Source organism: Candoia aspera, chromosome 1 (genome assembly GCF_035149785.1).
Source record: "Candoia aspera isolate rCanAsp1 chromosome 1, rCanAsp1.hap2, whole genome shotgun sequence".
Taxonomy (NCBI): domain Eukaryota; kingdom Metazoa; phylum Chordata; class Lepidosauria; order Squamata; family Boidae; genus Candoia; species Candoia aspera.
In genome coordinates, this window is record NC_086153.1 from 187592197 (window position 1) to 187606751 (window position 14555).

Consider the following 14555-nt stretch of genomic DNA (forward strand, 5'->3'; position numbering starts at 1 on the left):
GCCGACCTTCCGATCGACAGCTCAGCGGTTTAACCCGCAGCGCCACCGCGTCCCCCACCATGTAATTATAGAGGGAGCTAATATAGCCATCCCCCATTTATTTTTTATAGAAGAATCACAAGATAATGGAGGAACTGTCTTGACAAAGTAGAAGAAGGGAAAGGCAGATCTGTATTAGGGGACAAAACTTCCAGGGCTAGAGAGGGAGATTTCAATAAGCTAGTTTCTATTTCTCTTGTAGTTAACTATTGGAGAACTTAAAAAAGATACATCAGGAAACTTGTCATTTGCTCTATCTAAAAATTATTAAGCTGCTCTCATAGGTCAATATAATAGTCTATAATAAGGGAAGCAGTAATGCAGGGAATCTTCAACTGCTGTATATTCTTACACAATTTTTTTAAAGTCAACTATAACTTATACCAAGTCAAGCAGGTGAAATCTAATAGGAAACAGATTCTTTTGGCGAAATAGATTTCCCTTTTTATAGTGGGACCCCACGCTCCCTGAATATTCTCTAAGGGTGTTGGAGTTCCACCACAATGGATTTGGGGAGATAAAAGGATGAAGGGGAAAAGGATGTTGGAAGGAAACCCATACCCAGGCAGTTCTGTCAAAATTATTTCTTTATAAGAATTCATAACAGCCATGTCCATCATCCTAAATGTTACATATAAAATGATCTCAAGAATTTGGAAAATCTTTTTTCTTGAGACATAAAAAGCTACTGCCAATGAAAGGAAGAACTAATTAATCAATATTGATCAGCTATAAATACTTGCTGCTAGGCATAAACATGGAATCCAAATACTACAGTCTTAAAATAATTACATATATCTCTAGACATGGTTCAGAATAGCTGCATTTACAGGTAATACTGAGAAATGCATCCCACTTTTCTCAGTGCACTACTACAGATTGATAAAGAAACTTATTAATACCTTCAAAGCCATCATTATCAATGTCTCCTAAACTGGCAATGGAATCGCCGAACCTTGCTGCATACAAATCACTTCCAGCTAGTGCTGTCTGCAGCTCCACCATCTTTGCTCCCTAGAAAAATATAATATATTTTATTAACTCAGAATTTCCAGGTGTCATATTGCAATCACTATGAATTCTGTTTTGCTTTTAGGTGTATAACTTGTCCCCCGCAAACCGCATGCAGCTTCCATTAAGTGTACCTCTTACAAACCTCCAGGCGGTGTTACCAAATTAAAATGTTCTACGTTTTGGAGTCATTCAGTCACACTTTCTATATGGCAATTAGTAAGGCTGAAAACTGAGCAACTAAGTCATATCCCCCCCAATAATCGCACGAGTAACTGACTAAATCTGCAACTGAAGAAAACAACTTTTACATTGTAAAAATATACTTTAATAGTGCTGTGCAAAGTTTTTCATTGCTATCTCCTTCATAGGATCATTTAATAAAGGAGAAACCTAAATTGGAGGACATTTTAATCTCTGTAAGTGATTTGACTTTTGGATGAAGGGATACTTTAGCAGCCTACAAGTATGAGATGCAGAAGGTCTTTTCATTAAAAACGTCTTCTGTTTGTATAACTTGGAAAAAGCAAAATCCACATCAAGAAATTAAAAAGCAGAGTCCCTGCCATTCATTTTCAAAGTGGGACTATGTAAATGTTCAAACAACATTTGAAGGGAAAGAAGTCACCTGTCAGGGCCAGCCTCGCTTCACAATAAGACACAGACTCACTTAATGGGTATTAAGGATTTCTGGTTTATTGGAATGATAGCTGACAGAACGAAAAACGGGAACGGGGTAGGTAGTGTGGGGGCGCCCCTTTTATACCCTCCTGTATTGCCCCGGGCTTCCCCACCCCTCAATGCCCCGATCCCTCTTGATGGGACCCTTGATGGCTGCTTGGGCGTTTTCTCCGGTGTCTTCTTTGTCTCCCTGCGACGGTTGTGTCCTCCGGGGCACCATGTGCGTCTTATCTTCATTCCTCTGAGGTCTCTCTTTTCAGTTGCTTATGGGTCCATGGGTGGGGGTGCCTTTGGGTGCTTGTGTTAATCCCTGGTTTGATTATCTCCTTCCCTTTTTCCTTAATGATCATGATCCACGTTGTGAGGCTCTTTGTGCCTTGCAACGAGGTCATGACATCACCCATCGTAGCCAACCATTTCCCTAAAGAAGTTACATGCCCAGGAATATTTCACTTCCAGGAATATTCTTTCAGCAGCATTATAAAAGCATAAAAAAGTAGCTATGCTTCCTAGCTGTTCAGTAAACTCCAAAAAGTTTTTTTTAAAAAAAAATGGGGGTGGGGGGGGCGCATCCAGGACTGTATGGCATCACTCAAAGCTAACCAGCTGCAAGATAGAAATTAGTCAGACAAAGCTTAGGTGCCTCCAGATGAGACAGCTCCTTCTAGTGCTACCAGTCAAAATGTGACTTTCCTTTATGGATATGTGGCAAAGAAGAAAAAAAAAGTATGTAAGAAGGGTTGCAGTATCTGGAGCACTGTAGAATTTCATAACTATATTCTGGCAGTTGCACAGTAGATGCTTTATCTGGAAATTCATTGCATTTCCATGTTTAAAAAAATATTAAACATTTCTTTCGGTAAAGGAAGCTATCAAAATGATAATGAGCACTGTGAAAAAGCTAGTCCTGTGAATGGAGCATTATAATCCCTTTGAATCAACTCCACAACACCCTTCAACAAGAATGAGGGAATACTTACGGAACCTGAGTTGAGGTAAACATAAACCCTTCCTTCTTCTCTGACTTTACTATGCATGGGCGCTCCAACTAGTAAGTCTGAAAGGCCATCACCATTAAGATCCACCGCACAAACAGTAGCTCCAAAGTAAGAACCAAACTAACCACACAGAAGAGACAGTGGTTAACCATGAAATCACCAAGGTGTATGAATACATCATGACATTTAGCAGTCTTTATAAATACAGAAGTATTACCTTTTTACCCCTTAATTCACTTAAAATTGATAGTTGTTTGGGTTCAATTTTAAAAATGTAAACCTGAAATAAACAACAGAAATCAGCTGCATCAGAAGCCCCAAACAAACAAAAAATACGTTTCTTTATCAGTAGACGAAGCAAGGCAATATGTAATGTTTCTATAAGCTGAAAAATGAGAGCTGGCCTGCATGGGGTAATTGCCTGAGGCAACAGATTCTGGCAAGCAGCTTTCATGAACTTTCTGTTCCTCTGGTTATGTTGCACAATTTGTCCTAATTTTGCTTGCTGTCTCAGCTGAAATAGGAGAAGTTACTCCATCAGTAATAATGTAGGATTCCACCACTGGTCCAGCCAGCTTCTGTATGCAAATCGGTACTAGGAAATCATTAGTTCTTTGCATCAAGCAGCAAAATGTCTTGGGTCACTTAAGTGAAAGATGGATTAACTTAGGAACCTGTCTTGACAATGACCTGAGTTGAACACATCACTCTCTAGTGTCCTCCAGCTACATCAGCTTCATATGTTATAGCAAAATATTATCCTCCCACACTCACAAATTTCTTTGACTATGCCTGTCTTCATTTATTAAAGCAAAGAAAATGCATTACTTCATGAACCTTCTATTAATACTTGGTGTATGAAAGTCTGAGGATCATTGATCATCTCTAGCACAAATACACATTGGCAGTTGCATCCATAGAAACAAGCAGCATATATACATGAAATATATGTCCTAGGGAAACATTTGTCAAACAATAACAACAACAACAACAACAACAACCCTTAGGTTATTTAGTTATCACCAATGAACCTCTGGCAGACAGTTCTGCATCATTGCAAGCTGTGAATTCATTTTTACACAGACATATTTTTATAATCTACCACCATTAAAAAAAAACCCTCTTACTTTACCAGTCTGCTCCTGCTGGGGAGCACCTCCAATTACTTCTGAACTACTTGCAGAAAGGAAATGACCTGCTCCAACAGAATAACCTGTCCATAAAAGAACAGTGAATGAATGCAATTAAGTTTTCAAGTGCAGTATTCTGTCTCATTGCAAATAAACTGAAGGCTTAGAGCAGGTTGGCTGGGGAATTCTGGGAGTTGAAGTCCACACAGCTTGAAGTTGCCAAGGTTGAGAAACACTGACTTAGAGTTAAAGGAATTCTTTCCCTTAATATTTGAGCTTTGATTCCCATAATTGGGAATCAGGATTTCTTGAAAATGAATAAACAGATTAATTCTGTGTCTGCAGTTGTGTGTCCAAAAGATGGATACCCAACCCCTTTAGCAATCTATTTAGGTACAACTATTAGGATGCAGTAGTCCTCGCTTAACTAGCACAATTGGGACTGGAATTTCAGTTGCTAAGCAAATCCGACCTGATTTTACGATCTTTTTTGCAGTGGCCATTAAGTGAATCACAGTGGGCATTAAGCAAACCACATGGTCATTAGGCAAATCATGTGGTTCCCATTGATTTTGCTTGCCAGAAGCCAGCTGGGAAGGTAAAAAATGGTGATCACATGACCATGGGACACTGCAATGGTTGCCAAGTGCCCAAATTGTGATCATGTGACTGTGGGGACACTGCGATGATCATAAGTGTGGGGACTGGTTGCAAGTCAGTTTTTTCAGCAACATAGTAAGTCCAAACTGTCACTAAACAAATTATTATTAAGCAAGGACTACTTTGATGGAATGCAACAAAAATGTGGACATATGCTTCTATAGAGTAATCCCCATTTACACCACCCAGAGGGCAATCAGATGACCCTCCTGCTTGTCTCACAATATGGGTGGGAATACATGCCACCATATGCTGTTTTGGCATATTCAACTATCTGAACAAGGAAGAAAAAATGTTCAAATGTTTTTGTATACCAAAGTTAAAATTGGTAAGTTTGTCTATGAAACCAACTTCCTGGGTGTATATATGTGCAATGCAACCACTGAAAACTGCTTTGCATATATCCTGTTGAAAATCTAAAGGGTGAATGATTTTCTAAGGAAAATAAAACAAGCTATGCTTTGGGTTATAATCAGTCCAAGGTAGGTAGGTAGGTAGGTAGGTTTTCTACAGAAAGAATTTAATAAAAAATGCATGGTACACAATGGGAAAAAAGAAGAAACTTCAGTATCTTAATATCGGTACTTGTGAGATCTGATTTGCAACCCTTATCACATAAATGAAAAGCACAGAACAAGAAATGTCAGAGTCAGAGTGTCTCAAACTCAAAATATTTTGCACAACCCCACCAAATTCCCATGCATAAGGAAGGCAACAAAGCACTGGGCTACAGTCTCCCAATGTTTTCCTTTCTAAGAATACCAGTGGAGTCCACGTAGGGTCCAAAGGCAATACCGATCATGCTTGAGGCTTCTGGTTGGCTTCACCGCATGCTAGCTTCTCACTCACTTTGTACAATGAAACAGAATTTTACAACTAGATAGGGCAAGCACTAAGGAACATGTCAGGAAGCTCACTGCTGCCTTGGGCACCATTTTGCAGACCCAGATCAGGAGCAACTGGCAACAGTACACAAATGGATCCATACTGCCATGATATGCTGAAACCTCAGCCTGTTGCAATGAGAAAAGTGGGAGTCCCTTTCAACCTAGCTAGGTGAAAAGACTCCTTATGCAGAAATGAAGCTGTATTCATTGTAACAATAAATCACCTTCCTACCACATTTTGTCTAGGAAGCACATTGTCAGCAGCTATGTTAAGCTGAACGTTCATACACAAATATTGAACAAAAAAATCATTTACCTAAATAACTTCCATACTTTACTTGATTATTCACATCCAGATATGAAAGAAATATGTTTGCTGTTTTATTGTATACAAAGACGGAACCAGCCCAATAATCTGATCCTGGGGCTCCCATAATAATTAAATCCTAGAAGTAAACAAAAAGCTTCAGTCTTAATATATGTTTTGGAAGCTATAGTAGCTACTCCACTGCTAAATACTTCCGAGCAAGCCAAATGAAAAAAGCCATTCTGTGAACAATACACTACACAATGTATCATTCTGATACAGAGCATAAAGACTCATGGCAAAGTCCACTATTTTCCCCACCTCAGAGAGAATGTGGTGAGTTTTATTATTGCTTTGCATGAATTATTCCAGATCAGATTATAACTTCTTACATTCTGTTAATTTCAAAATAGAAATGTTAGGTGTATGTTAAAAATACAGGGCATTGCATGTATTACAAATCTTGTGATAGTTTTGCCATCTTTGTAATAGCAGCCCAAGACCACAGGTTGTCTTAAATTGAAGCCAAACAACAATATTCTATCTCTGCTTGGAATTACAAGGTGCCACTGTAGCAACATCTGCCTCCCAGGAAGAAGATGCAACTAGTCTAGAGAGGACAATCTGAAGCAATTTCTCAACAGCTCACTTCACTCACCTCTTGCCAAGGAAAGAGGTGATGAATGGGCAAAAATAGAGGGATCTGATTCTTGAAGAATGAGCAAGATGTCCAGCATCACTTGTTGAGATGGGCGGCTATAGAAATCAATCAATCAATCAAATAAATCAAGCAGCAGCTCCAGCCTGTAGATGGATGAAGCAACAGCTTTCCAGAAAGGATCTTGTTTCAGGCCCTTGACCAGGGCAGGGGTGTGAAGGCAGGCCTAGCATGCACTAACTGCAAGTTCCCTCATATATTATCAAACTAAACATATTTTATTTTATGGGTAAAATAAACAGCTTCAGTGGTGAAGTAATAATCTTAACTTACACACCTCTGTGTAAAATGTTGATATCCCAGCCTGACAAGACCCATATTTTTCTCCGTATTTTCTCCAAAAATCTGGATATCCACCATGTGATTCAGAAAAAGAATTTATTAGGACCAATGAACTAAAAGAAATAATTCTTCATGAATATTACACATTTTCTATAGCTGTTTTGACAAGCAAGTTGGAATTAAACAATTGCTACTTCACAGCAAGATAATATTGTGCTGATACCAAAAGAATAAAGGTTTTGAAAAGCATACCTTTCAAAAGGAACAGGAATACTCTGAAAAGCATACCTTTCCTAATGAACAGGAATGTTGTGTGCCCCCTGCCCCCCATTTTAGGCTTCACTGACAAGGAGAATTGGTTGAATTGCTGTTTTCTTCCCATCCCCTTTATAATTTCAGACACAATCTGGGGGAAAGAATATCAGTATGTTCCAAGTTGAGGAACCTGTAAGTTTTTTTTTAAAAATCCTGGAATCCCTGATCAAGATGCAAAGCTCTAATGATAGAAAACTGGCCCTGTTCAAGTGGATTTTTTTCACTTAAACTCTGGCTTATTCTTCCAGGCCTGTGTTCTGCCTCAAACAAAGACAGGCATTCTAATAGTTCCTTTTGTATAAATCATTTTTTTTTCTTAATGCCTGGTTGCAGCCATACAGAAAGATGTACTGCAAAATGCATTTGTAAGACTTCCAAACCATTTTGTTAAACAAGATAAACATGTTCTATATTCAAAGGTGCCTCAAAATATATGAGGCTCAAGATGAAGCTTTCCTGTTTGCCTCCTCTCCAATATTCTTACAACATATAATTCTATTTTATGTTAACCAGTAGCAGGACCTTTTACTTACCCTTATAGCAAGGACATATTCTTTGACTCAACAATGTTCGAAAATTGGGAGGTATCTCATAACAAATGCCATGCGGAAGTTTGTGCTCCCCAGCATAAAATACATTTTTCCATCTATGTCCACAGACCTAGATAAAAAATGAGACAGGAAATAAGTGTGGTGATAAAAAAGACTTTGTATAAGATACTTCCAAAGCCATAAAGTCAGGCCATTAATGAATCAATCAAATCCTACTACAGGATTTCAGAGATAAACCTTTCAGAAAACTAACCTTTGGCCTGTAGAGCTACAGCCCTCTGCACAATATGTAATTTGTTATTAAACTAGAGACCTTTCCCAAATACTTACACAGGGGGATGTAAGACAATACTTACAACAATAGATCCATTTTCTCCTGGCTGCCGTGCTAGGCTCACTCCAAACCACTGATTGTCTCTTTCTTCAGCGCAGGTTTTTCCACACCTTTCCCCTTTTGGATCTCCTTTAACCATAAAATTAAGGTATGTATAGGAACCTTAGAAAGTACTCAAAGCACAGTAACATTGCAGATTTATCATTAAGTTGCAGGTAGTCCTTGGGTTATGACCCTAATTGGGACCAGAATATCCAACACTAAGTGAAGCGGTTGTTAAATGAAACATCACGTGACCATGCCACTTAGCGATGGCAGTCCTGGTGGTCCCAGTTGTGGTTGTTAGGCCAGGCCCTCATGCTTCTCCTGACCTGCACAAACTGCCTCTGCTTCAACTTCTTCCACCCACCTATCTTCCCCCCTCCCTGCCCTTTTGGCCACCCTGAACAGCATGGCCAAGATGGTCACTGTATTCTGCCGCTGCCTACCTGCTGCCCTCCAACCCCCAGCTGACCGTTGTCTTCATCACCTTCCCTCCCTCTGCTGGTCTTGCCACCACTGCTTACCCGCTGCCTCCCTGGCTACCGGGGTCCTGGCAAGCTTGCCCCCCTTCAGCAGTCTCAGCCCACCACCGGCTGGGGGGGCTCTGCATGCTCCACGCATTCCTGCCCATGCAAAGAAGTTCCTCCACCACCGCCCCACAGAAAGGGGGGAGCTGTCTAGAGTATGCCACCCCAGACCCAGTTCCCTCACCAGGAAGGGAAGGGGATGGGACCACAAGCCTTCTGTGCTGCATTGTGCGCCACTGCCATCCAGGGCAATCCTCCTGCCAGGCAGTGAGGTGGGGACATTTCCACAGTGGACTCAGACTGAAGTAGAGAAGGCCCACTAGGAGCCTGGCAGCTGGGGAGGTGGTGGTGAGGGGTGGGGGTCCCCTGCATAGCATGGCTGACAGAGCCCCCGTGCTATGGGGCTTGAGGCTGTCTGGCGTTGGCAAGCCCAGCAGAGAGGAGAGGTGAAGAAGACGTCAAAGGTCAGCTTGGGGCGGCAGCGCTGTGGGGTGGCAGCGGGTAGGTGGTGGCATCAGAATACAGCGGCCTCTTCATCTCAGCCATGTTGTGCAGGGTGGCCAAAAGGGCAGAGATGGGGGGGAGATAGGCAGGGGGAGTTGAAGCAGGACACTGCAAGGGTCGTAAATATGGGCTGGTTGCCAAGCCCCTGAATTTTGATCACATGACCATGGGGATGCCACGACGGTTGTAAGTGCTAGGTGTTACAAAGTTGGACATCATAACTTTGAATGGCCGCTGAATGAATGGATGTAACCCGAGGACTACCTGTACACTGTCTATGTGAAAATAAAGTTACAATTAAACCTCTTAAGTTTTTATAACTCAAAATTACACCATTATTGAGATGCCATAATAGCAAAATGATGACATTACATTAGTGCATGGGTTCACTATCCCTTTAGTGTTATCTTAATGTACACATCTCCTCTAAAAATCCAAACACCAAAATGAACAATGAAAACAATACAATGAAACTTTGGGAAAGGTGGATTTATTGTAACTAAAAGGTTCTTCACACCTCCCCAGGGCTCTGTCTGCATCCCCCCCAAGGGAGGTACATCTCACAGTTTGGGAAACCCTGCATTAGTATATGTGTATAAATAAAGGTTGAGTCAGTAAACAGAATTCACCTATCAAAGTAGGCAGCATATACTGTAGCTATACTACTTTTCCCATCTAGTTAGATTTTTCTCATGAGATTTTTCTCTAGTTTGTTTGTTTCTCAAAACAAACTACAAATTTGGCAGCCGGTCACCAGCCAAAGAGTAATGAAAAAGGCAGGGTAGATGAGTAAAACTTTCATTATCCTCAAAATTCTGTTTCACAGAAAATCCAATGTAGGAAAAAAAAGCAGCCTAGGCAAAAATCACTTATAACCTCATAAGCAGAATAACAAAGACGACTTCCAAGGTGTCTGTACGCCCAGCTGTAAATAAGAATTTGCATTTTCAGATAATCACATTTCCAGTTGCCACATATGACCACATGGGAGGCCACCAATTTCCTCAGTGTGATCTCAGGCTATGTGTTTATCACCTATTACAGATGTACAATATTGTATCTAATGCTAAAATGCTGTTATCTGATAACTTTTGCTTTTGAGTGCATATTCCATGGCTTCTAGTATTTTCATACTGAAAAATAAGAATTCTACTTTTCAATTACGTGTGACTTTCGTGGGCGTACGTTTTACAAGTAAACATGTCTAAAACCAGCTGCAACATCCACTAGAGCTTCCTCCACCTTGAGTACAGCAACCTTTCTCAGCCTCTCCCCCCACCCCCGCTCAGATGTTTAGAACTGCAAATTGCCAAATTCAGAGAGCTGCAGTCCTAACAAATCTGGAGAGAATTCGGTTGGGGAGAACTGTGGCACAGGCAACCAACCTTAACCATTGATTTCCCAAGATAGCATTCTCATAGGAGAACTTGAAAATAATTTCTGGGTGTCCATTTATAACTTCACTGGGAGTTCATAGATGTCCTATAAAAAGGTAAGGGAAGTCCATAAGATCGTCTCAATTGAAAGTTTTTTTTATAATGGTATTTCCCTGCCACATTCTATAATTCCAGCAGCAGCATAAAGTAAGTTTCATTCTCAGTGCCAAACAGAACTGGGAATGCTGCAAGGAATGGAGAATACGTTCCACTGGCAAAAATGCCATTCTGTCAGCACGTAACGCCACATAACAGAAGTAGTGCTGTCCCCAAATACCTGTTAGTCTGCATATTACTCCAAACCTTCTGATCTAACCTGCTTAGTCCTATCCACATCAACAACTGTGGCTGGGAACAGAAATATGATTTTGCTGGGTTTTAAGCTTAATCCCATAACTGTTTGAACTATTTAACCATTTATATAATTGTCACTCCCATAAGCTTTCTAAAGCAATACTCTGCCAAATATAAAGAATACAGTGTGCATGTTTTAAGGATGCTTTTAAAGGAGGCACAGCTCATTTTCAGAATAAATATCCTGGAAACATGTATGGTCTAAATGGGACAGGCACTTTGTACTAAACCAAAAAAGCCACCCTTTGTAAAACCCTGGGATGGTATTTCCTAAATTAAATAAAATGTTTATTTTGAAACACAAAACGTTCCAAAAGCAATTAGTATCCTTTTTAACTCCAACGTAATTCCAGTATTGCTGATGTGTGTGATTTGCAACTGAGAGCTAATTACTTAAAAAAAAACCTATATGTAACTGAGTCAAAGGTTTTTAATCGTGCCCTTCTTCCTTTTTACTACTTGCACTGAAGGGTGAACAACGGAATGTATGTAAAAGACAGACATAAAAGAGTACCTGACAAATAAACAATTGATTCAGTGCAACATTCCATTTTCTCAGATAAAAGGTACTGGAGAGAGAAACTGACTCATTCTCTCTTAATTATTAATCATGAGTTTGAAAGCAAAGCGCATTAGTAAAAAACAACAATGCACATTTGGAAGCTTATGAACAAGCATATAAGGTTGTAAATAAAAATGAACAAAAATGCTCCAGAAATCCAAAAACAGCTTCATATGGATTAACTCTTAGAGGATTAACTGGCTGAGAACTTCAAGACCCCTCCCAAGAAGCTGGAAAATTCAATCCTATCTCCACTCAGTCTTCGCTTCTCATGGCTAAACTATCCCAATTCCTTCAACCTCTCTTCAGATTTAGTTTTCGGTTCCTTTGTTTTTCTTGTTACTCTTGTCTGAATCTGTTTCAGCTTCCCTGAATCCTTCTTAAAGTATGGTACCCAGAACTGGATATAATACTTGAGATGAGTCTAAACAATGCAAAATATGGCAGACCCATCACTCTTGATGATGTGGAAGCTTTTGCTGATGCTGCCTAAAACTACATTTTTTTTTTTTGTAGCCACATCACACTGTTGACTCATACTCAGTTTCCAATAACTAATATTCTAAGATCTTCATGACAAGTAGTGTTATTGAGCCAGATAGCCACCATCCTACACTTAGCTCTGTTTCCTAAGCGAAGAACTTTGCATTATCTGTCAAATTTAATTCTGTTACTTTCTATGACCTAACCTATCAACATCATTTTGAATCTGATTTCTGCCTTCCGGGATAATAGAGATCCCATCCAATTACGCATCACTGCATACTTGGTATTTTCTGTACCTCTTCACCCAAGTCACTAAGAGAAATGTTGAAGAGTACAAAGCCTAGGACTGAACCTTATGGCATCCCCTCAAAGCCTCATTGCAGTGTAATGAGATGGACAGCACTCTATGAGCTTTTTTCAGTATAACTATCCCTCTTCTGCTTAGGATATCCAGCCATAGCAAAACAAACAAACAAACAAACGTGATCAATCACCCTTCAGATCAGATCACGACCCCCTCCCCCATTCTAGCTCATCTAGCAAGTGGGGCTGTACCTCAGTGGAAAGGCACATGCTCTGTACATATGAGGTCCAAGTCTGTTGTAGCAATCCCTAGTGTGGCTAATACGGCTCTGCTGATACCTGGGAGAGCTGCCACCAGTCATTATTGGCAGTACTGAGCCAAACAGACCAGCAGTCCAACTCGAAAGCCAGAAGCTTCCTGTGGTTTCAGGTCTTGCCACGTTCCATAAAGTATTACGAACAACATGAGAGGGGGCAAATTTCAATAGTGGGGAGCCTCCTTTATCTGTAGAAGGTGAAGCAAGGGGGGCAGGGTTTGTATACCAGTCCCAATTGCTCTCTCCAAAAAAATGAGTAGCATCATACAACTTCTAATCTGCCTTTAAACTAATTTCATTTCTTTATATTTCTTTGTCTTTAATGGTGGCCCTGAGAATGTTTCTGACAAGTCCATCACAAAAAGTCAAATGCAACAAATCTTCCTGGTAGTTAATATGCTTGCTCCTCTATGGCTACAAATCTATATATACTTTGGGGGAGTAAGTCCTTTTCCGACTTACACTTGATGGTGCTGAGCTGAGCATCACCATAGCTTTTTTGTGCAACTGATATCTCAGTTTGGAAATGGCTCTATCCTTAATTTCTGAGTCATTGCTTCTGTCCTTAACAGATAATCCCAATTCCATTCTTGAGAACAAGTTCCGAGCAGTCAGTTTATTTAATTCACTGTCCAAAACCATAAGATTTATCTATAAAATAGAGAAATACAATTAAAAAAATGATAAATCTTACTGGCTGTGATGAATTCTGAAAGAACTTTTCAAATGTGGTGACCCAATTTGCAAGTACATCTTTACTGAAATTCCTCAGTGTGAAAATTTATTCAAAATTGTATTTTTTGTTCTAGGCTTATAGGCTTGGAAGTTTAGTTCCAAGTTTAGTTATGCCACACCTGGATGCAATACTTCAATATTTAAATAAATTTACCCCTATTTCTGGCTGCCCAATGAGAGATAATTTGTTTTCAAATTAAGAAAACCAATGAAAGTTTATTTAATCAATAACTTGGTGATTTAAATCTATGGATTGTTTCTATCCAATGAACAAAGTTAAATAATTCTTCATTGCTTTATTATATAAATTATATAAACCAACTATGAGCTGTTTGAACATGGTTTGCCATGGAAAAGAGGCTACAGTATAACTAAACAAACAATAATACGTCCCTTCTTTATTATATCCAACAGGTAACTTGTCTCACGTAATACTGAACTGTATACAATGATTACATTTGCAAGAGTTGGGGTCCTATAACAGGTTAAACCAAAATCATACAAACTACACTGCAATTTAGCACAATGTGTGAATTCACCCCCTGTGTGATGAACTGCTGAATTTCACACAACATACTAAGCCATAATAGTTTTTGTTTTGTTTTGATTTAGCATGATGGCATGAATCATCTTGATTCATGAGAAGTAGAGCAGTACAAAAATTTGCAAAAAACAAACAAAACCAAGCAAACTGTAACTTATTCAGGAAGCAAACCATGGCTCTGCATCATTTGTGAACCAGATCACTGAGAAATATGAACATCATTTCATAAGATAGTAAAATGTAACAACTTTCTTTGGCCCAATTCCTTCACACATACATACTACCATTTGAAGTTGCAAACTGTGAGGCAATGAACATAGATGTGTGATCCAGTCCACAGAAATCCTTAAGATAAAAAGAGAAGAGCTGATCTTTCACCTAGTCAGAGCATCAACACAGAGATCTTACTGTGTTCACAAAAAGCCTACAGGGGATATAACACTCAGTAGGACCCTTTTCCTTGAATGGCTTTATTTTACATAAAGCGACACATTATGGCGGACAGATGCTCAGTGCTGACAGCATTCCTCTGCCAATTTATCATGAGGTCCTCTATTTCCAGCAACTACTCATCAAGTATAATGCATTTCAGCAATTGATACGTTATGAAAATCAAGGTCAACTGAGCATAATTGTATAATTCTAGAGGTTATTCTCCCCTTTTTGTTTACTGGCTAGCAGTAAAATTAACTTTGTCTCTGAAATTCATATACTCTTGTAAATCTTTAAAAGAATTCTCATAACCTCTCATAAGCTTATCAATAAATGTTCCACAAATGTTGTCTATAAGAGGTCATTGAGACTATACAAAAGAACAATTTTAGGTTCCAGA

The 14555-nt window shown here is 39.6% G+C and overlaps 1 protein-coding gene across 1 annotated transcript in view; it reads right to left on the reverse strand.

Moving 5' to 3' along the window:
• The window catches only part of ITGA4 (integrin subunit alpha 4), a 45108-nt gene that overhangs the window by 27930 nt on the left and 2623 nt on the right, over positions 1–14555 (reverse strand). The window contains exons 3-10 of the mRNA XM_063318109.1: positions 7936–8042; positions 7562–7688; positions 6709–6776; positions 5723–5852; positions 3857–3942; positions 2947–3009; positions 2712–2849; positions 942–1053 (exon numbers count right to left, since the gene is read on the reverse strand). Coding sequence (XP_063174179.1) covers positions 942–1053; positions 2712–2849; positions 2947–3009; positions 3857–3942; positions 5723–5852; positions 6709–6776; positions 7562–7688; positions 7936–8042 — 831 coding nt within the window. The remainder of the gene's footprint in view (positions 1–941; positions 1054–2711; positions 2850–2946; positions 3010–3856; positions 3943–5722; positions 5853–6708; positions 6777–7561; positions 7689–7935; positions 8043–14555) is intronic.